This window comes from Odontesthes bonariensis, chromosome 3 (assembly GCF_027942865.1).
Source record: "Odontesthes bonariensis isolate fOdoBon6 chromosome 3, fOdoBon6.hap1, whole genome shotgun sequence".
NCBI classification, from domain to species: domain Eukaryota; kingdom Metazoa; phylum Chordata; class Actinopteri; order Atheriniformes; family Atherinopsidae; genus Odontesthes; species Odontesthes bonariensis.
The window spans coordinates 37,552,928-37,579,524 of NC_134508.1; the positions used below are offsets into that span (position 1 = coordinate 37,552,928).

The following is a 26,597-nucleotide window of genomic DNA, read 5'->3' on the forward strand; positions in this document are numbered from 1 at the left end:
GCTGTTCTCAGGGAGTTCCCAGAACAAAACTACTTTAATTGCAAATTTTTAATTATCTATCTTAGGAAAATGCTCTGGAACCTACCTGAACGAAAACTGTCAAAATAGGGGAATTGTTTTACTAAAAAAAAATTCTACAGTATGCAAATATTTAATATATTGTAATAAAAATACTTTTGTTTTTATTTTTAGGAGCTGGAGCCATTGACTGATTTAAATTCTCCTCTTGAGAAATGGCCTTAAAAAACAAATACTGTTTTATTTTATGTCAACCAAATAATCTTTTAAAACACAAGATATCAGCACTGCATATATCAAACAGACAAGATATATAAACTAACTACCCTAATGTGGATGTACACTGTATAAGAAAGCTCAAGGTCAGAGTGTTCCACAGACTGAGAGAAAACAATGACATTATCTCAAAGATCTACTGGAGGAAAGAAAATATAGAAAACTGTTTTGGTTGATATCCCAGTGGGCACAAAGAAGCTCTATGTGCAGATGGATCGATCTTCATTATTTGTTGAGCTACAAGAAGTGAATTCATGAGTAAAAAATTTGATGGAGAAACTGTTTTTTGGAACTATCATAACCTTTGCTGGCAAAAAGAAATGCAGGTGTCTCATTAGACACAAAATTCAGCATCGATTTGAGGTCCGTTGCCTTCACAGTCTTTCTCTCTTAGTGCCAAGAATCAATAACTGTGTCTCCTCCTGTCTGCCATCCTCTGTCCTAGCTCCTCTGGCCCACATCTCCCCAGCAGCAAGCTCTACGAGAATTGCCTAATTAAATTCTGCAGGTAGATTTAGCTCCAGAGCTGTCCTGCACTGTCACCACTACTACATAATAAAGTAGTAGATGAGCTGAGCAGTTCAGCGAGCTTAGTGAGGGATGCTCTTCCAAGGGGACACGCAGCTGTTTGGCTAATCACGTCCATAAATGGAGTGACAGTGGGGCCGTAAGAAAAAGCGAAAAGTGGGGTTTTACTATTCATCTAAAGGGCTCCGTTGTAGCTTTGTAGGGATTTAATGGGATTTTTGACAATAGTGGTCGGTGACATCTGTCATCTGTGCAAGGAAATCAATAGGTGAGACATCTGAATATAAAGGGGTGTGCTGCAAGCTGAGAGAACAATGTTTTCCTGTCATCTCCAACGGGATGGCTTAGAAACTGTGCAGGTTTGTCAAGTCCTCATGGGCCTGCTGTTGGCTACAACCCAAGAGGTGAATGTGCTGAGTTGTAATCCAGCATAATCCCATTGGTGAGGCAGGATATGGTTTATACACTCAGACATGAATATCCGCACTGTCCGCCAGGCACATAATTCACTGGTGTGGAGGGCCTAAGCCCAGAGGGGTCCATCCTTGCACTCTGCTGCTGTGCCAGTGGTGCTAGCTAGTGGCTTTAAAGACAATGCAGCTTCCACACTTGCATCAAAACCCATGTCTGATCCCCAGCCAAAGCCAACTGCTACTCTTCAGATGAAAAAAAAAAAAAAAAAGCATTTCTGACAGCAGGTCAGAAATGCTTCAAGGCAATCAAGGAGGAAAAATGGACAGCTTGATAGGAAACAACTGGCTTTCAGGAAGATGCATTAACGTTGTTTGGCCTGCTGTGCATCTGTAGGAACAGCACAAGGCTGAGTAAAAAAGACGGAGTCCCCCAAAGGCAAGCTTTCCTCAATAAAGATGAGTACAAGGTCTTGCATATGATGAAAAATGGCTCCACTTTAAGCTATGCTGCGGGAGGGAGATATTTTGCCAATATATGCCACTGGATGACATCACAGGAGTACAGTATATAAATAGACAGTACTGCCAGTCTGAAAGAAAGTTTGGGGACTAGCCTCATAGATGAGCATCGGTGTTTACGAATAGACATGATTAAGGTGAACACAATGTGCCAAAAGAGCAAGAAAGAGAGGGTGTCAGAATCAGTATTCAGCACCTCTGTCAGCCATGTCATTTGAAGAGTTATACACAGGTGTAGGAAGGCAGAGAGTTGCACTGGGTGCAAACCTCAAACGCTGCCAAATCCTCGCCACAAAGTTGTGAGCATGAGAGTGTTGACTACTTAACGAACAGGAAAATAAAAAAATCCCATTGAAAATATCAGCCCGCTCTCAAAACTGTGGTGGCTTGTTAAGCATGACACAAGGTGCACTGAAGTAGGCGCCATTAATATTTAAGCCATGGAGCTGCAATTTTAGAGTGTGTTGCATTACATCCTGATAAGGCCTTATATCTCCCTTTCCCATGGCACATTTATCAGGGATCTTGTCAAGCTCTGTATACACCAGAGTTTTGTGAGAGGCGGCGGTAGAACTAGTGTTTCAACTACAGATACGTATCTCCAGCTACTGGCTCTCTAATTGGGCCTAGAAAGGGAGGGGATAATCTCTGTAGATTGATGAGTCCTCTTTAGACGTGTTTGAGGTCTATCAGAGAGTGAAATGAGACTGTGAGGATGATGCGGCATCGGGCCCAACATCACTCTCCAAGATAAAATGCCCCAGGCAGCTGGAAACAAGTGACCATCATCACTACCCTCCTCACAAACACATCTTCAATCAGAGTGACAAGCAGCACGACTGCGTCTCCTCCCCTCCATGCGACACTTGAGAACAGGGACTGATCAGCCTAGCTGAGTCAGAGGGAGGGCCAGAGACTAACAGTCAGTTAAAGTGATGAGATTAATCAATGACACACATGAGAAAATACTACACGTTCCCATACTTCTACATTTGTTGTTACCTGACGTGCAGGCACCGCCTGGCCTCTTAGCCCCACTCTGTTGGAACAAGGCCTCTTTGCTTTGAGAGCCCTCCTGCCCAACCTCTACAACATGCACCTGCTGTAGGGGGGCACTCCACTTCATGGTGTACTTGGGGCCAACTGGGACAAGGCTGCTGATATCCGGAGGCCCTCTGGAGGAGATAAAAAGAAATAAAAGTATAGAACAATTTTATAAGCAAAGCAACTTGAGAATTCTCTCCCAATCCAAACCTTGTGAAAACAAAGAAAACTTTTTTCTTTTTTTTCTAAGGCACAGCAAAGACAGAGATGCTCTTAAAAATATCACAGGTTGGGAGTAAGAAATAAAATGTGTATGATCACCCAAGTTCACTGCCATGATTGTACCCCTGGAGTTCATTGCTATTCATGTATTCCCGTAATCATGCTAACAATCAACACCGTGATCATTTTTGTTACGATCCTGGAGGGCAGATAAAGTCGACCTGTGGACACTTGAACTGAGTGAGACGTAAAGTGGTAATTACTTTAAGGGCTGGGCAAGGGGGCTTTAAGTAACAACTTTGACAAGGGCTTTGCAAAATGTACAAAATCCCTTTCCTGTTTACTTCTTTTGAGACAGATGGAAAGAGAGAGATGTGATCAATGACGCTGTCACAGAAAATAAATTGGAAAAAGAAAGAAAGCTTTATGTCAGTAATGTAGGTCTCCTGAAGGTGTTGTTAGCTGTTCTACCATTTGTTTAAAGCTGATAAAGCGCCTGCAAATTCAGATAGTGCTCAAAACTCCTTGCAGCTATTTCTCTTTACTATGCAGTTTGCCAAAATATCCTTGCAAATCCCAGGGCATCAACTAAGAGCCCTGTGTGACAACATATCTCTATTTTCAAACTGTGCACTTTACCCAGATCTGCTTTAAAGACATATGCACTATCTTATACTGCAGCTCCTCATTATGATCGCATTAGTATTCTTGAATTAAAAAAAACTTTTTCTACAAGAGGGACTTACTTGACATTTATGTTGGCACAGATGAGCACATCATCAAAGAGGAAGACTTTTCTCTCCTTCGACTTCAGGACTTGTCCCCGCTCGCCATACACAGTCTCAATAAGCGTCTCACAAAGGACCAGTGACCCCTGCTCCGAGTTCAGTTGCTAAAAGGGACACAGCAATCAGATCAGAGGCGAAGGAGACAGTATCACAAAGGGCCAGTCCTCTGGAGTTCAGTGCCTGGAGGAACAGATGTCTCATCAGGGATTAGCAACACATTCATTCGGCTGAAGGTCATTTAATGTGTGTGTATGTGTTCACGCTCTCGCACATCTGTAGCCCTGTTCATTGGGTGAACTTGGATAAAAAGGAGCCAGCATCACGCCCCTCACCGGCTTTGCCGTCACACATTTGCACAGTGATTAAAGGGGCACCTAAGGGAAGCGTTTACTTCATTTGGGCTCCAGGAGTTGCCAAAAACATTTATTATTTTCTAAGTAAACACTTCCATGGCATACTTTTTTTTATATATACCACTCCAAACTGGCTTAGTTCATAAATGCTGGGACACACAATCCTTTCTACCACAACAGGGCTACTACACAAAGACACCTTTACTGCCACTGCAACACACACAGACAGTTAAAGAATCCAATAACAGAAGCAATCTATGCAACGCTACGTTGGCACATGCAGCATTTTCCAATCATCCATATGTTTGGCAGAGGGGAGTAGCAACAGAGAGCTTTTTATCACTGTGGTCCAGCTTCTTTTGTGACTGTTTAAATCAATACTTTTATTTTATGCATATTACACCAAACTACACCAAATTCATCACAGTTAAGTGCCACTGTCCTGCAAGCAGCTGGCTTGGTTCGAATATGGATGTGACAAACTGATACTTTGATGTTTCACAAGAGATGATGTCCTGTCTGCCAGCTGCAGCTGATTTTTAGCTCAGATAGCTCACAAAATTGCTCATTAGACCAACTTGGACTGCTATTTGATGGCCAAAGAACCATGCAGCTGTTGCACTGCTATGAGAAGGCTTCCTTAAAGTCTTCAAGCATCAGTGGGCATAAAGAGCTCTGCACCACTGTGTGCTTGTATGAGCGCCGGTGTGAGTGTAAGTGTGTATGGAACCTATTCTCCCTCATACTCCCTTATCGGTCCTATACTGGTGACTTAGATACTTTGAGACAAAGAATGAATATTTCATTGGATGGTTATGGGAGCAATAGAGGAGATTTTTTTCCTATTGGAATTCTGCAGTGTCACCGCTGCAAATGGAATGGTTGTGAGTGTAGGAGATTGGCCGAATCAGCTCATCTCAGGGTCCTGAAAGCAACGGCTGATAGAGAAATATGAAAAGGGAGGGAGGGAGGCATGGGGGGTAGAAATGAGTGAGGATGACAGAGGAAGATGTCGTATGCAGTCACACAAGAGCAAGAGAAGAAGAGTGTATAAGTGGAGTAAGAGAGTAAGCAAGAGAGTGCAAGTGGGGAATTTGGGGTGGGGTGTGTGTGTGGGGGGGGGGGGGTTAGTGGAAACAGAGCAAAGAGGAGGGAGACCGACAGGGTGAAAGAGATAGCTCTCTTACAGTTTCCAATTAAATGTCTCATTTACCCCCTAATTCTTCTTATTCAGAGCAGTATTTGTTCAGATTTGCAGAGGCAGGACTGTAATTTCAGTGTGGTAATGGAGAAGCAACGCCTCTGCCATTGCATGTGGTACTGTTTGGGAATGATAATGGACATAATTTCTATGGGATAATTTCTCCAAATAAAAATGCCTCCCTAGATTAATGTTTGGGAAAGTGATATAAGTGATTGCTTTCTACTAGTTTAATGCCTAGGTGTTTGGCTCACAGTGATAACATGGCAGAGGAGTTGCAGAGCTCAGCTTCTGGCTCTCTGCTGATTTGCTTCGGGCAAATGTGTGTGTACCAGTGCACGTTCAGGTGCATGAGTAATTGCATGCGTATCCAGTCACCTTACTGAGCAGGCGATCACTGACACTCCGGGCGAGTTGTTGAGTCTCTGCAATCTGGTCGGCTACTCGTTTCTGTTCATTAAGCTTCTCAGCCAGCATCTCCAGCTCGGTCAAGGCAAGCTGTAAGGGAAGACGGTCCACGTGGCCCTTTGGTGTATTCTTTAGCATGTCCTGAAAAAGTCACATGAAAGTTGAAAACTCTGTTGCCTGATTAAACCCCTAAGAAATTAATCTCTGTTCAAAACTTAAAATGACATATTCTGACTTTTTTTTCCCATTAAAATATTCCTCTCATGGCGTAAAATGCCTCCATTTAAGATGCACACAACTATGATTGTGAAAATAATGATTTTGCATTTCTGCTGCTTTCTTGGCTGCGGCAGCTCAATTTCATCACTGCTCAAACACTCTTTAGCCTTTGACTTGTCAGCAAGTCTCACTGTTAGTGGTAGCCAGCACGGACGAGTCCAACCCCGAAAAATTGCAGGGTTTAGTTCCTAAGGTTCCAAATTTTCAAGACTTTTGTAACATACAAGTTGTAGGGCAGAAACCGCACACTTGCAAAGAGGGGGTGAAGAATTAGAAAGCAGAAGTTTTTGGACTGAGATAACCGTAAAGGCCTTCGTTTGCAAAGCAGATAGATTAATCTGACACTTGCAAGATTGCAATCATGTGAAAATCCATTTTGTTCGGCTTGAAAAATACCCATTTGTGATAGAGACAAAAGACTTTGGACCAATCAGAGTTATTACTAGAAGCTACTGGCCAATTTTAGATGACTGGACAAACAGCACTGGTGGCTCCCATTCAATAGCTGCGTTCAAGAATGCCTTTAGATGCCTGCAGCTGTCTTTAAGTTCAACAATATTAGCCAACAGCATGAAAAACACTGCAGTCAAAGTCTAACCCTATCAAATCAAATCAAATTTATTTATATAGCACATTTCATGTACAAACAATTCAAAGTGCTTTACATAAAATAAAAGCATTGCAGCAGGGAGTGGAAGAAGCATTAAAATACATAAAAGAATATAAAGAGAAACAAATAAAATCATTTAAATGAATTTAAAAACAAGCAACAGTCAAGATAAGTTAAAAGATACCATGCAGATTTCATGCATAGACACATGAGAAAAGAAATGTTTTGAACCTGGATTTAAAAATGTCTCCATTTGGTGAAAGTTTAATCTCCACTAGCAGTTTGTTCCACTTGTTTGCAGCATAACAGCTAAATGCTGCTTCTCCATGTTTAGTCTGGACTCTGGACTGGACCAGCTGACCTGAGCCTAACCCAATGGGAACACCAACTAGAGCCAAGTCAGTTGAAAGGATAAAAAATATGACACTCAAACAATAAAGAAAACTAAAAAAGACTAAAAAACTGTTTTTAAAAAATAGTTTTTTTACCGTCACTATATATATATATATATATATATATATATATATATATATATATATATATATATATATATATATATATATATATATATGCATACATCTTTAGAACAGAGGAGATGTTTAACCAGCGTGTATTCATCATGCTTCAAAGGCAATTCCAACGCACCTAATGATTGATCAGATTGGTTGTGCTTGGTTCATCTGATTGGTTCAAGTTCTCTCCAGTCTTTTATAGACAGATGCTTCATCCAATAACCGGCTAACTATTTTTTTAATTGCTTGCCCTTTACCAATCGTTTTTTACGGAGGAATTTCCAGATGGCTCTCTAAAACAAACCATCTGTCACATCACGTTAGATGAAGGCTGAGTGCAAGGAAGGGCTGAGAGTGGGAGCACTGGACATTTGTACAAGCAACAGACAGTTTTGAGGTGGATGAGAGCATACAGTATTTGCACACAAGCAGGGACTCTTTGAGTGTGAGGGCAGAATCTAGGAGGAGGGCAGTTAAATATCTGAACATGAAAACAAAGAATCATGCTCTCAAATCAAAAGACTGAGACAACGGATTTGACTGAAGACTAACTCCCATATTCTAACATATAGTTTAAATAAACTCTACATCATATTAACAAGGTTGGAAAAAAAAACAGATTTTCATTGGAACATAGTGAAGATGCTGCAATTTAAAAAGATTAAGCAGGGTCTGTTTTTGTTTGAATCATTTTCTTAGTTTTCTGCAGCATACTAATTTGTGACTGAACACTGTGTAAAGTACTGCTGCTCTTGTCCTGAGATGAGTATCTTGGATGTACCTTACTGCCTTTAGATTCACTTCTCTGTAATGTATGATTAAATACAAACACTTCCGCCGCGGAGCACTGAGTTTAGGCTGGGGGAAAAAGCCTAATTCACATTCATAAGTAATCTTTTGGATTCATGGGTAATCAATGCTTACTGAGGGATGAAATGAGTTACTGCAGATCCAGCAAGTCAAGCTAAATTCCAAATCTTTGCTCAAAATAGTAAGTGGAAGTTGGTATATAAAACCACAACATGAAAGACTGATATGGGTATCTACTTTTAAAGCTCTAACCCCTGTGTAAAAGCATTTGAAGTGCTACTCCTTGCTGTCTGGATATATTAAAATCCATAATCAGCTTTATAGCCTTGAGTTTTACATATTCACTGGTTAATTTGCTGCTGAATCTCTCATTTCTTTCGTGTTTTAGCGAGTAAAACCTTTAAAGGGATCGATTCAAACAAAATAAATCATAGTAACATTAATAACATTAATACCTGCAGCAGCAAAATGAACTGCGGGAATCGTTGAATGGGCTTAACCATCAGGCCGTACAGAGTAATCCGGTCAACACTGGACGCCTGTTTCTTCTGGAAGCACAGTAGAGAAAGAAAAAAAAGTTAGAAATGTATTCTCTCACAGGAAGGCCATTAAAAGAAAAATATGTTACTCCTACTTAAAGAGGAGAGCTTGTCAGAATTCTCTTTAGACTCCATGTAGGCGTGTGAGTGGGTGAGTAAGGTATGAAAATCAAGGTCTGTTAGTCATGAGAGATTATAAAATAGGAACTTTTTTTTCCTGAGTGAGTTAAGTCTAATGTATTACTGTGGGCGCGGGTCAGGAAGAGATACCGTTTTGGAGCAGGGTTAAGTCTATGGTGCAATGACAGTATAAAATGCATAATACCAGGCATCTTTAAATGTGCACATGCTAGATGAATTAATTGTGAGGAAAGATATATAATAAAAAGAAGGAACATAAAAACATCCAATGTTTACACGATGATCTGACATCACGTGCAAAATGCTTGAATTGGATTTTAAATATATCTTACAATTCTTACTTTAGAACTGGTTAATTCATAGCTGATTGTGTAAAATTACTTGGGTTGATTCTAATATTCTGCAGTGAGACTAGATACAGTATTTTGGGAATTGTAATATTGTGTGTAATAATTTATGTTTTCAGGCCCTTGGTGTTGCAGTCTCTTAAATTCATGAATATTAAAGCCAATCTGATCTCTCAGCTAAGAGAAATGAGTGATGAATTCCTTATCCTTTGGTCATTACTTTCACATTATCAGACATTACCTATCTCATCTATCATTTCATACTGCCCATCATTTAATCATATCTTCTGTCACATCTATTTAATTGGTTAAAACAATCTTGTCATATTTGATTGTGCCAATATTAAACTGTCATACAAACATCTCTATCGTTTGAAAAGATCTTATCCTTTTCTTTCGGGGGCTTACATGTCTTCCAGTGCACAATAAAAGCAACATTGGATGATGTACACTCAAGAATTTCGATCACGTTTGTAGATTGTAGATGCTTCTAAGAAGTAAAACGTTGATTCCAACAACTAGGCAGCAATCTCAAAAATCTTATCCGTCTGATCCTGAGTTCAGTAACTGAACCCTTAAAACTTTTCACAGCCAACCTTGTAGACAAAAGGTGAGTTCTTGAGATAAACTGAAGATGACCTTTCCCACCACACCTAACCGTTTTAGATTTTGCAAATGGGCTTTTTCCAGCTTTACACACTAAAAAAAGCTTGAGTGGTGTCAGGCAGAAGCAACTGTGGGTGAGAGCAGTTTTATATCTCTTTCTGACAGCAGTCATGTACAGTAAAGTCAAGCCTTGCTAAGAAAGGTGGGCATCTAAAACAAATTATCTCAGATCAAACAAATGCAGCAGGAGTTCACCAGATATCTCACTCAGAACACGACCCGAACCTCCTCCGTTCACAGAGAGTTGCTGCCTGGAAAATAGTCAGCGAAACTCGTGGAACAAATTGTGGTGGAGTAGGACTATTGACTCACCACCTACCAGATGACGTGGCCACAACATTCGAGAAGTGGCAACAGGACTCTTCCATTAAATGCATTTTCAGGCTGTAAATACACTGGGGGAAAAAAAAGGTTGGGCACTTCTATGCTATTTCTACTCTAATATAGCCTGTGTTGCCTTTTTTTGCCCTTTCCTTTCTTTTTTTTTTTTTACATGGGTACAACAGCTACACACCAATTAAATTCTTTCCCATCACAAGTAAGTAGTAGGTTTACCCACAGTGCTCTGGGGATGCAATGAATTCAGAACGTGTTCAGTACCACTACCTCCCTGGGGAAAAGCCTGTAAGGGATGGGATTGCACTGCATCCTGCAGACTTTATTGGAACACAGTTTTTGATAGTACCAACTTTTGAGATAATTAGGCTAGTTCATTATTCTTGACTGGACTGTGGACATCAGTCTCACACAGCAGGACTGAGAGGGAGCTGCCAGCTGTCTCTGAATCTCTTCTCTTTTTTTGAGCCTCAGTGTGAGCTCTAACAGTTGGTAAAAGTGTTCCTGTAAAGAAAAAGGGAGCCGTACCAGCTCCTGTAGCCAAAGTACAAACTTAAATCCATCTCCATATACATCCATTTAAAGATAACACTTTTTAGAAACATTTTAAACAAGGGTAGTGTGTTTTCTTTGTGTTGTATAATTTTACTGTCAAAAGAGAAAGGAAGCAACTCATAATATTTGAACTCTCACATAACTTGTATCATGGTCTCATACCTAAATTAGCTTGTTGTCATAGAAACAAAGATTACACAAATTCAAAAGCTTAAATATCAAGACTTCTCCAACCTCATAACATTCAGCACCAATAGGCTCCTCTAAGCAACTGCTTAGAAAATGAAAATAAGTGAGGCTCAGAAAGGAGTGCAAGGTGTAGGTTTTGCTCCCTTAATAGAACAGAGATTCCATGGAGGAGCATCAGACCAGAACTAGAAGCCCTATCTGGAGAAAATGGGAAAAAATAACCTCAAAATCAACTGAAGGAGGACTGCAAAGTGGTAAGAAGCTGTAACACATCCTAAATTGGATGTTACTTGATAGCAATGATACAGAGGCCTGAAACATTTACTTCGAATCCTTCCCTACTTTTGTTCCACAAAAACTTTAAAAGACGTAAACTAAACTTAAACGTTTAAATATTAACGAAATCTGACATCAATCTGGTCTATTTCACTCGCTTTGATATTCAGTCACACAAATTTTGATCAGGGGTGTTGAAACTTCCACAAACAATGTATTTCTCTATGACAGAAGCTCGGAATAGGTGGTTATCTAAATATGACCACGTAAAAGAACATCAAAAAACGCCAGGAAAGATGCTCTAATAAGAGCTTCATGAAACACTGAAAAAGTGGGCTCTTCGGGGTTTAAGAGATTTCATATTTCAAACCAAAGTCAAAAAAGGTCTGAAGAATTTTCAGCCTAATTGGATTGTTTGTAGAGCCACACATCTTGGACTTATATGACAAACGCTCGTTCACCAAAAATGGAAAAAAAAAGGATAATTTCTTGCTGTGTCACAGCAAAAGCCCAATTTTTGTAGAACCTATTCTTGCAACAACCAAAAAGCCAGTGCTGTGGTCTCTGTTCCGGTTGGATTATTCTTTGGTCAGTTTTGAATTTGTCATTTAAAACTGTATCTTTTTTATTAATCTATGCATGCCAGTGTTTAATTTCGTTGTACCTCTAAAATGACAATAAAGATTCATTAAAGGTCAACTCCAACATTATGAACAAAACAGTGTGGTTCTTTTTTCTTTATTTTTTCTTTGTGGAAGGGAGAGACTGATTATGTAAGACACCTTAGTTTGTCATTTATTATCCGAACCATTCTCTTCAAAGAATCAGAGGAAAGCAATCAAGCAGGTGAAGCAGCATCAAAAGGCCAGAAACAAAGAGGTTTTACTTCACAGCCTGTGTGTTACCCACCCTCCAAACAGCTGACCTGCATCTAGCTGTGATATACAGTACAAATCAGGAACATTCTACTACAACTGACGCCACTGTCTAAAATTGCAATTGTTGCCAGGCAACCTCAACAGTATAGCAAGAACCTGGCATTTTCCAGCAAGCTACAGCTCATGGAACTGTCCCTTATGTCAATTTAAGGTAGAAGTATATGACACCTACAGTACCTATAGTACACGAGGTGTTTGGACACAGATTCCAATTGATGTCAAGAAAAGGTGGAATTGGGTGAAACATCTCCAGCATGTTCAGTAATAAGTCTTTCCATCCAAACACCAGCTGCTTTCACACCAGCCCAATGCTCAGCTGGATACAGCTACGCTCCACTGCATGCAAATGTGGGAACTAAAATTTCCAACCCTCTCAATAATATTAATACAATGGGACATAATGACATTGGGGTATTTTTTGATTTGCTGTTTTAATCATTGTCAAAGTTACAAAAGTGGTTTGTATTTGAAAATCCTGAGTTTTTTTTAACAAATATTCCTCACTGTGATGCTTTTATATAAATGCAGCTCTCAAAGGATGAAACCCATATTATCCTCAGTGACATGCGATGCTTCAGAACTAAAGTGGTCCATGTAACGGGGAACCATTAAACTGAAACAAACTGTCCATTTAACCATTTTACGGAATACTATAAGCAACATGATATTCTTTTTCTAAAGATCAAGATCAACATTTCATGTCTGAAATGTTTTATAAACTGTAGTCCACATCATGCTTGTCTGACCCCCTCAGCCTCTAAAGATGGCTGTTAGCTGCAGCAATTGTCAGCTGGTAGTTTCTGACACTTTTTGCAGCAGTACAATTTAGCTCTCTACAAAAGTTTTGAATGAAATTTAGGTGAAGATTTGTTCCTGGCCTTTTCAACTTCTCTTCTGCCGCTGAATGTGCGCGATGGGTCATTGCCCTGCTGAGAAATTCAAAACCTACTCTTCAAAGCCCATTTTCTGACACTATATAAAACATTTTGCGCTAAAATACTCTGGTAATCTTCAGATTTTGTCATTCTTCTCATACAGTAAATGCCCACAATACCTGATGTAGCAATGCCCCCCATAGCATGAGATGAAAGAACCTCCATGTTTAACCGATGGGAGGTTGATTTCTACCTTCTGAGCTTCGTTGTGTGACAAATAAACCAAATGATGCACTGCATTTAAGAAGTACTTTACTTTTGTTTCCATCCGTGTAGAGAACATAAGTAAAAATATCAGTCTGGCTTTTTTGTACCTTTCTTGCACCTCCCTGACCTTCGCCCATGAAGTGTTGGTGTTGAGCCTCCAGAATGCTGCAGTTCAGCCTGAAGCTCTTCAGATGTCTTGGGTAGTGTTTTGTTTTACAAATCTGCTGCAACTTTCACAAACTTTCTTGCATTAAGTTTTTACATCCCAGAAGCATCTTCACAGTTTATGACAGCTCTCTTGTCTTTGCAATTGTGAAACAGAAACTGGAAACAATGAACGCTCTTTCGTGGTGCAAAGCCATCATTCATCGGCGAATTTAAGTAAATAGACGTTTCTTATTTGCTTTTTCATTTGTTGAAGAAATGAACTTGAATTCATTAAAAGGGTATCAATAATATCATGTTTTGCATTCTATATTCAAAAGAACTCCAGCAACCTCCTCCATCAGCTTCCTTTCAAGTATTAAAAGAAAAGGTTAAAGGAGCATAGAAATTAGCCCACTGCGTTGAGCTGACCATCAAACCCCTGATTGAGTCTCCATGTGCTGGAACAAGCCTAATCCAGGAGGTCCAACCTCACAACCAACAAGACTACATTCCTCCACAACCAGCACAGTCCCACAGGACAGCCCCAGAGGTCCAGTGTCGGTGATCTACTGGGTCATTTTTTGCAAATGATTTTGCAGCATAACAGGGACCCAGATATCATAAGGTCAGTAGATTTCCTTACGCAGCTTACAGGTGTATTTGTCTTCTTAAAAGCCTCATCTTTGAACTTAGTGGTTTATTAGTTTCAGTGACTGGTGGTTATTAGAGAGAAAGCCAAGCATAAACTGTAGCACAAATGGGTTACTGTCATTTTACAAGAATCATGCAAACCGACTATATTTTGCCAATAGGCTTAAACTCACCTTTAGGAATTCCAGAAATGCTGGTTTGGACATGCATGCCTTTTTAATGAGCGCCATGGCATTGGTGAAGTTGTTCACATAATCACTGTACACATCCAGCACCATGGACTTGGAAAACTGTTGAAACAGAAAGCAGAATAAGAGCTCTAGTTCTCCACCGTGTTTTGTTTTTGCAACATCATCCCCAACCATTTGATTTCCTCTGACACAATGTGTGGGTAATTGTTGTTTGAAGAGAGGCTAGAAAATAGATGTATTGTCCTATAGCACTTAAAAATGGTTTGTTTACCATATCAGTTATTGCAAAAGAGCCCTCACGAACCATTTAGGAAGTCTAATAAAGAGGAATGAGGTGGAAGAGTGGGTGTGGGTGGCGGGTGGCTGTTGTGTGGTAAATATTTATTCTCTCTGATCAATTAGCTGATACAACAGTGTGAGGACTAATGGGAAACTGGAAAATCACATGAAGGGATTAACCCTCTTTTGCTCCAAGTGTCCCACAGGACACCTACTTCTCAGATATTACCACAAGCCGATAGGTACAGATACACCATCATATGAAAAAAGAGCAGGCCAGTGAAACTAACACAAACCCAGTACTTTCCTCTTCCTAAATGGCCTCATTTGGTTTTAGATCTTAGCATTTCAATAGCACCAGCAACAGACCAGCACTTCAATAACCAGCAGACAAGAAAGTCAAAGAAGCAAATAATGAGCAGATTGTATGGATGCAGTGCAGAGGCTCACATAAGAAACCTCAAACCAAACCCTGCTATACCATGACTGGAAATTGTAAATTGTAAACACATATCCAAAACAACATTAGATGCAGTTGAGATTTTCATCATGACTTCAATTAATTCCATTCTTGAGGTAAACTATTCTCATTTGCTCATCAGAACCGTGGATCGCGGTATAGAGTCAGACAAAGCTGGCAAGAACGTCATGATTGCTTCTTCCCAGAAGGTCTTTGATTGCACTTAGACACAAACAAATAACGAGCATTAACAAATGTGCACTCAAACAAAAAGTCACGTGAAAAAAGAAAGTACACCATCTTACAAGGTTTTATGATTCAGAACATAATAAAACATTTTTTAGTCTATATGAGGTACTTTAATAAGGTGCATACAACCTCAGATTAACAATTATGCACGATTGATTAAACCCTGTCATTTATATAACAAAAATGAAGCCAGAATGGAGAAGCAGTGTGTGAAAAACTAATGACACCCCATGATTCAGTAGCTTAGAGAACCACTTTTAGCAGCAATAACTCGAAGTAATTGTTTTCTGCAGGATGTTATCAGTCTCTCACTTCATTGTGGAGGAATTTTAGTCCACTCTTTTAAAAAAGTGCTTCAGTTTATTGAGGTTTCTGGGCATTTGTTTCTGCGTAGCTCTCTTGAGGTCCCAGCACAGCATTTCAATCAGGCCGAGGTTTGGACTTTGACTGGAGCATCGCAACGCCTTGATTCTTTTCTTTACTGTCATAAACTTTCACATTTAACATGCTAACTGAAGCTGAAGCGTCTGAGATGTAGCTCTTTTTTTATGTAGTGTTTTTCCCATTTTGCATTTTCTCTGAGCAATGCACGATCTGACCTTAGGGTGAACTACTGTAATGAAGGTTTGAATGTTTTACATTTGTGGAAAAATATTTCTCACTGTGGACTAGTGATAGACCAAATAGTTTAGAAATGGTCTTATAAATCTTCCCATTGTGAAATGCAGCACAATTGCTTCTCTTGGATCGTTGGTGATGTCTTTTTTCATTTGCATTGCCTTAGCTGACACCCAAATGCTCCAGACCAGCATACCACAAAACCTCTAATTTCATAGAGTGCTCACTGTTGATAGTCAGTTTATCAAGTCCTTTTGACTTGCGGCACCTGGTTGCTACTTATCCTCCTAATTCCTACTGAAACAATAAGGGTGTAACGTGTCGTAATATGTAATCTGTTGTCGTTCATCTGAGGTTGTATTTACTTAATTTTCAGATCTGGTAAGGAATAGATTATTCATTTTCTTTATGCCCTGATACATAAGAATTGAAAGAGAGTGCATTTTCGTCTTCCACATGGCTGTAAGGCAGTAAGTAGCTAATTTCATTTTTATTTCACACATATGGCGACATATTCCACACTAACCGAAGCAACAAATAAGTCTCCGATTTTCTCATTGCTGTCCCACTCAGCCACACGAGATGCCAGTGCAATCTGAAACATGGAGTGACACTGTGTAATCTCTCTGATTCGGTAAAAGATGGGTCGGATCTTCCTTGGACTCAGGATGCGTGGATCAGCCTCCATCAATGGTCTGTGGTACTCCTGGTGAGATTGTGACAGAAATGCATTTATTCATTTATTTAATGCTGCTGTTTAGATGTGCATATGCATATACATCTGAACATGCTAAAATCTAGATAGATAGATAGATAGATAGATAGATAGATACATAGATAGATAGATAGATAGATAGATAGATAGATAGATAGATAGATTTACCACTATGCTTTATTTCATGACAAGAGGCTTTAAAAGAGCTGAGCCCCCCACCAAGTATCTTGCACATTTATGTCACTTGACAACAAAGGCAGCACATAGCAACTTAACAATGAAAGATTTCACAGCACACAAGGCAGCCACTGATTGCTGTTAATTCCATTTCAAAAGGTGCTCCTCTTATTTTGCTGTGATGAGGAGATAAGAGATCTCCTTTCCCTTCTAACAAGGGAGATTAAAGAGGAGAGGCTGCACCCCATCCTGCGCAAGCCTGACAATCTCTCTTTCTCAGCATCAGCATGATGCCAAAAAATACGCGCAGATGTTTTATCAGGATTATTTATGAAGAGACACAGCGATAATTTGATAGATATCTCTGCTCCTCCATTCAGTGTAAGTCACAACAGCTAAACTGTGAAGATATTGCATTTGGCAGAAGAGGACAAGAGGACTAAGTAGCTCACCTGCAAGATTCTCCTGAGAGACTCCAGGTAGCTCCGCTCGCTCTGAATGATGGAGCCGAGGATATGGCGTCTGACAACCTGCACAGACAACAGATCAGTCAGGAAATCTAGCTCTAAGAGGACATGATTGGGCTGTGCTATGTGGCATGCTATCAGTTAAGCATGGCACAGCCTGATGGATTACACTATAATCTTGCCTCAGTCGCTTGAGAAAACGACTTTGAGATGAGTTGAACTGTTTGAATGAGGACTCCATCTGAGAGCCGAATCACTGGATGTCCTATCACACGAAGCAGCTCTTCTAGCTGTTAAAAAACACACTACTTCTCTAAACAGGGTAAAATGTTTAACGCATATAGAAATGTAAAAGCACGAAGTAACAAATGACTACTTCAACAGGGGAAAAGACTAATCCTACAGCTGTTGCTTATGGAATATGGTCAGGCCTGGAAACACTTGAATACTATTGTGAGTGAACACAGTTTGATGCATCCACAAATGACAGTTAAAACTCTACTCACCATTAGAAAAAAACGAATTTTGCTAAATCTAGAAATACCATTGCCTTCTCTGGACACAAGACCATTTAAGATGGACAGAGTCAATGTGAGAAACTGCCCTGTGGTCTGATTTAACCCAAATTCGGAATTATTTTTGAAAATTACACATGCCACACACTCTTGGCTAAAGAAAACAGGGACCGTCTAACTTGTTATTGCCACAGAGTTCTAAAGCTGGGATCTGTGATGACATGGGGGTGCATAAATGCACATGACACGAGGAGCATGTACATCTCTGAGGGCATCATTATTACTGAACAATATTTGCAGATTTCTGGTCAACACACACTGCCATCCAGGTGATGTCTTATTCAGAGAAAAGCTTCTTTATTTCTTCAAAACAATGCCAATCTGCATTCTGCACATATAACAACAGCATGGCTCTGCAGTAAAATATTCCTGGTCATAAACCAGTCTGCCTGCAGTCCAGACCTGTCATCTGATGAAAAGTTTTACGGCTTTATAAAACAAAAAAATATGGGGTCCAAAATGGAGGCTCCAAAATGTTGAATAACCAAAATTTATATCTAGAAAGAATGGGAAATCATTTCCCTTTCAGAACTACTAAACTGGCCTCCACACTTCTCAAACTTCCTGTGATGTAATGCCATGTAAACTTGCCCCAGGACTAACTTTTTTGCAATGTGTTACTGACATTTAGTGAAAAATAATAATAATACAATTTCTACATTTAGTAAATAGCCTTTGCACTATTTTCAATTTGACACGTAATCACAGCTTTTCTAGTAATAAGTAACATAAATTAGCCATATATGCAGGCTACAATACAATAAATAAATTAACAGACAATGGTGCTGTGATAAAAAAATGATGTGGTATACATGTAGTTACTCCCACAGCAAAAAAAGGCTCTATTTATTTCTCACCAACATTTCCTTCAAATGACTTGCTCTATGCAGACAACTTAAACCCTACACAAGAGGAGTTGGAGAATTGATTGTTGTATAATTCACATGACTCACATACAGCAGGCAGGAGTTCAAGTCCTTTTATTTTTGGTCACAGATTACTTTTACTGTTGTGTTTGGGTTCAAACAGACCCTTTCACAACATTCACCACATGTTAGAAAGCTCTCAATTCGCCAAAGTACCAAGTTTCTCCCCAACAATACTCCCAAAGAAACACTGCAATCTCACAATTTTACAGCCTCTCTCGTAAAAGTCCTCGATCCTGAGCTGTGAACCAAAGTAGATATTACACATTTACACATGAGACTGTGCTGCTGTCAGGTGTACCTGGTGGCTGGTCAGCCCCTCTGGCATCGGGCTCAGCTGTGGGGGAGGATGCTTCACCTCAGATACAGCCACATCCAGGTATCCAGCATCATCCTCTTCCTCTGCAGATTTCAGAGATGAAAAAGGATGAATATACAGAGCGGTTTAAGAGCGTTTGTGAGTGTGAATGAGTACGTATGTGCGACAAGGACAGAGAGCATCAGCAAGGCAGTCTTCAGATATCAGAGTAGCTGGAGTCACACTGCAACAAACTTAAATTTCCTCTAAAGAAGAAGAGTGAGCAACAGAAAGTGAGAAATACAGGGGGGGGGGGGGGGGGGGGGGGGCACAGAAAAAAAATACAAAACAATGTAGGAGTAAAGAAGGCACAAACACAATCCAGCACACTCTCGTCTCTGCATTGGCACAAAGAAATTCGACAGATCCAAAAAAAAAAAAAAAACACTTCACCCATAGCCATGAAAACATTGATACCAGAAGCTTCCAACACTCCCAATTAAAGACTTTGGAATGATAACAGAGGCTTTTTGGAAAAGAAATACAATGCTATGCACATTTTCCTCAATCAATACAGTAACTAAAAATAGCCACTGTCCTCTTTACCTCTGTGATAGCTTGGGGATTTGTTTGAGGCTTGGGTTGGTATCTATGGTTTATGAGGCTGCTTGACTCTCAGTTAATGGATGCTAATCTATCTCCATTGTTAGGAGTGGGTTCCTATAACACAACCTATATGATAACACATGGGGTACTTCATCCTTTCTTACATAAAAGAAACCACAAAGTCTGACAGAAAAATGAGAAAACTTGTCTTTTTCATTTATTCTAGTTATAATCATTGAGATCTCTTTTTTGCGGCTCCTTGCATTAAGAAAAAGTAAGACTTTCTACTCCATCTACCTCAAACACTGCTTTTGCTTGGCTGGCTTTATATGAAAGCAACTGCCTATAATTCAAAGTGTCAGCTGTAAGGAATCCCAAAACATCATCTTCAAAAATCCACAACTAAAAATAACCAAACTTTCATCCACAAAAGCCAGCAAAGACTGACTAAGTTTCCAGAATTTCCTCAATTACCCATTTGATCTTTTCTCTGCAGGAAGGGAACTTTCTTCATGACGGCTATTTTGGTCCTTTCAAGCCCATCCTTCGTTCCGCTCCTTGCCGCCTTCATGAGCTGTTGAACCTGGTTGGGAGGAGCACATAGAAACAACAAAGGAGCATCAGAGCAGCCGGAAAGTGCCATGCTGTGGCGACTTGATAACCCACGGTGCTCCTCTGGAGAGAGACGGAGAGAAGTGGCACTCAGTAGGCTCATCATGAATCTCACCATCTGTGACTCCCTGTGGGTCGCTGTACGGCGTCTAATCAGAGACTCTGTGAGCATATCATGGAAAGATTATGGTAAGAGAGGCAGATCCATATCAGCTAGTTTGCTCAGCGCGGGAGAATTCAGCTGACCACAAACTTCACCCTTAACATCGTAAAGGCCGTGCAACCAGACTCCGAAGACCCGGAATATATCCAGGGGGGTAGTATTTTTAAGTGATGCTACTTCAGGAAAGTAGGTCATAAATCCAGAGCAAGTTGCACTGATGTTTATGGAAATAAATACACAGACTATTATTAAATATTGAATGTGTTCCGCAGAAGTGTCTTGATATTAAACCAGGCATGGAAAGAGAGAAGGACAAATCAATAGTCTCCAAGCAAAGACACAGTGAAAAGGAATAGTTAAGAAGGATTGCACAGAGAGTCAATTCAGCCATTGTTTCAGCTGCGCATACCAGGTGGTGTATTTCAGCTCTGAGTGATCATCAATCCTACTGGTAAACATATAGCAGAGTGATTCAAGCTCTGCTACGAATTGACATGATAAATCTGTGTTCATTTGCCGCTGGAGATATACCTTGATGTCATAGTTGTGCTTTCCAGACAGCCTCATAGCCAGTTCACGTTTGGTCCTGGCACACCGTTCCCTCAGCCGATGCACTTCAGGGGTGAGCTACAGGTGTGGGGCAGGCATTGGCGGGGCATGGGTGGAGGTTGTGTTTAGCCACAAAAGCCAAAGGGAGGAGGAAAGCATGGAAAAGGAAATAGAGAACGGAAATGGAGGCAAAGTGATAAAGGCAAAAGAAGCTGTGCAACACTGGGAATTAATCACAAGCACAGAGAGTACAAGCTTGGAGCACTGCTACGGTCAAAGGGGTCACGCTGTAGGAAACTGATGGCCACATATTAACCCAGGAGTTGGTGCGGTTGCAAGCAGTACAGTGTAGTTCGTTATGAATAAGCAAACTCTATTGCTGCTCCCAGTTTCCTCAAACAAGAGGAGAACTTCAGGTACGCGTGTTGGAAAATTAATTGGGTGAAGCTAATTAAAAACAATGTGTTTCTGATGAAGGCTGTGCCCGCTGAAAAGTGTTGCCAGGCCCTGATAGTCAAGGTTTTTGGGTTTTTTTTTTTTCATTAATTGTTAAACCAGTACAGCTGAATTCTTCCTTTTGTTCAGTGGCCTGAAACAAACACGCCAACAGAACAAAACTGTGGGGGGATTTTCACACTACACTTCCCTGTAATTACCTAAGCAACTCATTTTCTGTCCCACCCAAGAAGCTTTTTACCCTTGGTCTCTTTTGTTTTTTTACCAAAGAATTGATTTAGCTCTGGAGTGATTCTCTCTGGATTACAGCGAGAGTTATTTATATATACACAAAAAAACCTCCTCAACATGCAAATACATAGGGTCGGTATAAATCCATACATTAATATTGACTCAACTACAAATTTCCGTTATGTCTGCATTGGGAGATCCACAGTGAAAGGTGGTGAAGCATAGAGCAAATGCTGCACAATGTGAATGTGCACACAGTGCCATCATGTGGAGGAAGCATACTCAGATCAGCTCAGTGATTAACAGCATCCTTGGCAGAGAGGAGGTAAGGAGATCTGAGGCTTTTCAAATAGAAGCGCCTCGTGTTTACTTTCATCCCACAATGATAGCATAAAACCAGACAGCCCTTTTATTCATTTTTCATGTTCTTTACAGTTTTCTTCCAGTTCTATACATTAATAAAGAGCAAAGCACAAGAGGAGCAGCGGATGAAATATTCTCCTTGATTCTGTTTAAAGTGCTGTAAACCAACCCGCCAACCAAACAACCTGGTCTGTCATGATGCCACAGAAAATATACAAAATACACAGACAATTTGCGTGCATCAGAAATGAATTCACACAGACTACCTTGATCCTTGCTGGAAGCTTGGCCTCGTTATCAGATTGCTCATCGTAGCTCTCAAACTCACTGGAGCTCCATCCGTTGTCTGCCACTGGAGGACCACTGTCTCTCTGAACATCTTCGTAGATCATATCTGCTAATTACACAAACATGTGACACGTCAGAGGCTGCAGACCATGAGAGGACAAACAATTGAAAGCAAATATGATTCTGCAGCCACTGACCTTCATCAGGAGAGCGGGGTTCCTCACTTGGAACATCATCATAGATCACCTCTGGAGGCTCTGCTGTGTGAGGTCCAGCTTCAGACACACATCAAAAAATCCATCAAAGTACACATACACTTTTTACACTGACAGATTCAGTGTATGCATTTTATCTTTCATTTCCCCCCAGTTCAGTAATTATGTTGGATCATTCTTTTGCTGTTCTCCAGAAAAAAAAGCACAGACAAAAAGACGTGCACAAGCAGTTTTTCGTTGCCTGAATCTTCAGGGGCAAATTAGTTGGATCTCAGAGCCTCACACAGCTTTTGAATATTTACATCTGCATTTGCATTAAAAGGTCTTTCTCCCTAGGGAGATCTGGCACATCTCTTGTCTATGTCGCCTTAATGGCTTTGCACATGTGACGTAACATGATTGTATCCAGCTTGTTTGAGCTATTGACCCCTTCTATCTCCACGCTTGGCAAGATTTGTCATTAACTGCTTTGAGAGTGTTTCAGCCTCATTTACTTCAGTGAGCTTTATTGATTTGGTTTTAAACTGTGATTTGTCTACAGCCCTCTCTTCTAAGCCCTGAACAGCAACAATAACTGTTGTCAATTAATCTGACAAGAGATGTGTATTCTGTCATGGATTATAGCAGCTAAAATTCCAAATGACCTTGGAAAGAAGCTTGGTGCTGGTAAAAGATTGGCTTTGTCTCATTTTAACAAAAGAGGATTAGCTTCACAGTCTTTATTTTTTCAATATCTAACTCTCTTTTTATTTATGCATTCAGAAAAGATTGAAAATAGAGAAGAAAACAACTGGATTTGGGCTATGAGCATATCTGCGAGGTGACTAGTCCTCTTGGGAACATGTTTGTTTTCCTTCAAATACAGTGAAGCGTGAAGTTCTACAGTATCACCTGTTTTCCTACTTTTATTCAACTTTCTCCAGCCACAGAGTAATACTGGTTGCTTTAATAAACAGGAAATACTTCATTATTCATAATGGACCATTGAAAGTATATTTGGTCAAAGTTAAACACTCTGTCAGCGTATAAAACTAATTTGCCCTCTCTGGCAGGTTAATATTATGTAAAATACATTCAGGAGTCTGATGTTTGAAGACTAAAATTACAAAGCAGCAACTGTAAAAACATTAATGGAGGAATAGGATTTCTCATTAGGATCGGCATAGCTATTCCTTTACCTAGAGTGAAGTTAGGTTTCCTTTTCTGCTTCATTATTTTAGATACAATGGAAAGAAGGTTTAAAATTCTTTTGTTATTCGATTAGTTTACCAATGTTATATGTGGCCGGAGTAAAAGCACAGAGGCATGTGTGTGAAATGCATTAGAGGAGCGGGACATAAAAAACATTCCGAACTGCAGGGCTCCTTAACATTTCTCATTTCTGAGCCACCTTCAAATAACAGCTGCACTGCTGACTGAGTTGAAATCCAAAAGCAATTTTCCCCATGGAAATGGATCTCTATTGATCCCCATCCTGAATTAATTGGATTCATGTCATGTCTGTGTAGAAATCAAATCATGGCAGAGAATGTGTGTGTGAGCCAGTGTGGGCTCTGTTGTTATGTTTCAGAATGGGGTGTATATGTGTTTATGTGTTGAATGTGTCTTTATGGGTGTCTGGCCTTTCACCGTAGTAATCAATGAGCCATACGATGACCATAGATTTGTAATATGGTGTTGTAGCTGCATTTGATCAAGGTCAGGACATGCAATGCGCAGTACTAACAAAATACTGGTACACAATTTATATTGCCATTGTCAATATGGTGTGGTCACAGTATCATTTACGCAACTCTGGAGGCCCAATTGGTTTTCTATCAGATCTGCCCGCAGTGTGAACACCATAATACGTAGATGGAATGAGCTTGAATCCCAGGGCAGGTACACTGTAGATTTAATACCTCTGGCATGGTATTGAAACCCTTAACTACAACATAAGGTATGTCAGTTTACTGTCAGGATAATTTAATTTGTACCTTCAGAGATGTCCCTTGAGTCAGAACTTTCCTTGAAGCTTTCTTTGCTGTGGTCTCCAGAATCAGCCGAAGTCTCCACTGCTGACGGCACCGCAGCAAGCCCCCGGAGCTCCTCTCCCTCACAACAAGCAGAAGAGCCGTGCTCGGCTGCCGAGGCCCTGGAAGGTGGCCAAACATTAGCACAGTTAAACTAACACTGAGTGCTGTGTGCCTCATTACAAGTTCATTTCAGTAAGAGGAAAGGGAGGCTGAGTGCTGGAGGTGGGGGTCGAAATAGTTCTTTGCAATCCAAGCATACAAAAGCACACTCCCTAAAGTCTGACAACACATGTCGCTCTTCTCAAATTGTTAAGATGTCTTTGAAGTGCTTCTAATTTCTTTTTTGGAAATAGGAAAGTGTTTTTTTTCCCCCATTCGGGAATTTTTAGCTCCACCAAAGGAGTTCCTGAAACATTTTGTCTGTTTTTTTATTTGATAGTTTGGATGGAAATCTAAAAGTAAATAACTGACCAATGTTAGGTCAGATGTGGAACACTCAAACGTTAGTGTAGACTTTTTATTTGATTTTTTTATATACTAAACTGTTTATGTCCACTTAAAAATGGTCTAACCATGTATCCAACAACTACTTAATTAATTACCAAGATGTGTATTTCAGAGTAATTCTGACATCAACCTGTTTTTTATTTCATGTGATGGTACTGTTTTTTCTGTGTTCACAGACCTTTTGGCTGTGAAAAATTTCAAAGAACATCAGGTATAAGAAAAAAAAAAGAGAAAATATTCAGAATGATTAAAAGCAAGTATCAGTGAAAAAATACCATCTTTTGTCACTGTCTGTTAATAGTGCGACCTACTCTAATCACCACTGTCTTTTTGAATGAAAACATGCCCATGCACTCAAAATGCCATCATTTGAAACCTCTGAGACGAGGCCTTGTAGACTATTTCTATTTCACATTAAATGGCAATAGAAATCAACTATCTGTATCCAACAATCTTGCAACCATTAACTTTTGCTGTGGGGTACAGGACTAGGTAAACTATGTCTTATGAATCAGAAAGAAACGAGAGCGGCCCCGAACCTGACACAGTTCAGAAAGAACGGTACATTGTCTCTGGCATTTTTATTCTACAGAATACTGATGGGTAAGATTCAGTACACAAGCATAAGTTAAGATATGTCAATCACAAAGACTGCCTTTGATATTCTTTGTTCTGATAATTAAGTAGACCCCAACAAACAGCTACTATAGTCCAGAATGAATTACACTGTGATGTGTGGATATAATAATCCAAGTTAGTATAATAGCTTAAAGCCCTCTTAAAAAGTGTAATTCCAGTTGCGATTGTGTTCTTGCCATTTCCTCATGTCTGGAAGAAGATATAAGGCCCTGCCAGAAAGTCACATTAGAGCTGCAGATAGCAGTCATTTGGATTTGCAGTACAGCATCAAGCTCCAAAAGACGACACAGTATTACTTTGATGTAGTCATCATTTATCTCCATCTAAAGGACAAAAGTGATCTCCACCCACATAAAAACAAAAAAAGAACTATTCGTCAACACACTTCTTATGATAAACTGATCTCTTGTCATTAAAACTGCCTTTGTGGAAAAAGAGCAGCTCCAGAACAGTGGCGATACACAGCTGACGGAACGCATTCATGTCAGCTTTGAGTGATTTGAGGAGTGTAGCTATCGATCCTGGCATATCTTTGTACACCTCTTTGCAACTTATCCGAGCCTATAAGCCCAAGTGAATCATATAGTTCAAGGAGAGAGGTGGGAATCGTTTTTCAATGCATATGACATAGTCCTTGGTTGGGAGCTGCATGAATGCAAATCTCACACATCCATCTGTTTCCATTCCCTGCAGCAGGTACGGCAGGGCGCTACCTGCTTTGCCCCTGATCTCTCCTGGGAATAGCTGTTCCTTTAAACTGCACAGGCATTGTGCTGACCTTACTGAAGCTCTGTTTGTCCTCAGGTCATAAATCTGCTCCATAAACATCTGCCCACCCCATGTTTAACCATTCCCACAGAGCTCACAGGTTTACTCTAAGTGTGATGTATTCCAGTTACTTAGCACTCAAACTATTTCACTTGTGGGTTCTCATTATATTTGAAAACAAGATATTTTCACCCATTTCTTTTGGTTTGAAAGCATTCCCAACTGAGGCAATGCGGTAAGAGGTCTTCAAACAAACTGGCTGTGAAATATACATGTTCTCTGTAACGGTGCTTTAGAAGAGTTTCTTTGCAAGGCCAAAAGT

The 26,597-nt window shown here is 40.1% G+C and overlaps 1 protein-coding gene across 3 annotated transcripts in view; it reads right to left on the reverse strand.

Annotated features, from left to right (window-relative positions):
* The window catches only part of arhgef10la (Rho guanine nucleotide exchange factor (GEF) 10-like a), a 125,781-nt gene that overhangs the window by 79,654 nt on the left and 19,530 nt on the right, over positions 1 to 26,597 (reverse strand). The window contains exons 4-16 of one of the 3 annotated variants that reach the window (XM_075461719.1): positions 24,323 to 24,480; positions 22,329 to 22,406; positions 22,110 to 22,237; positions 20,776 to 20,871; positions 19,944 to 20,052; positions 18,867 to 18,967; positions 17,050 to 17,127; positions 16,232 to 16,411; positions 14,082 to 14,198; positions 8,437 to 8,529; positions 5,741 to 5,911; positions 3,767 to 3,912; positions 2,757 to 2,929 (exon numbers count right to left, since the gene is read on the reverse strand). In XM_075461719.1, coding sequence (XP_075317834.1) covers positions 2,757 to 2,929; positions 3,767 to 3,912; positions 5,741 to 5,911; positions 8,437 to 8,529; positions 14,082 to 14,198; positions 16,232 to 16,411; positions 17,050 to 17,127; positions 18,867 to 18,967; positions 19,944 to 20,052; positions 20,776 to 20,871; positions 22,110 to 22,237; positions 22,329 to 22,406; positions 24,323 to 24,480 — 1,628 coding nt within the window. Of the gene's footprint in view, positions 1 to 2,756; positions 2,930 to 3,766; positions 3,913 to 5,740; positions 5,912 to 8,436; positions 8,530 to 14,081; positions 14,199 to 16,231; positions 16,412 to 17,049; positions 17,128 to 18,866; positions 18,968 to 19,943; positions 20,053 to 20,775; positions 20,872 to 22,109; positions 22,241 to 22,328; positions 22,407 to 24,322; positions 24,481 to 26,597 lie in introns of all 3 variants that reach the window. The other 2 variants (XM_075461718.1, XM_075461720.1) reach the window with 2 other exon arrangements.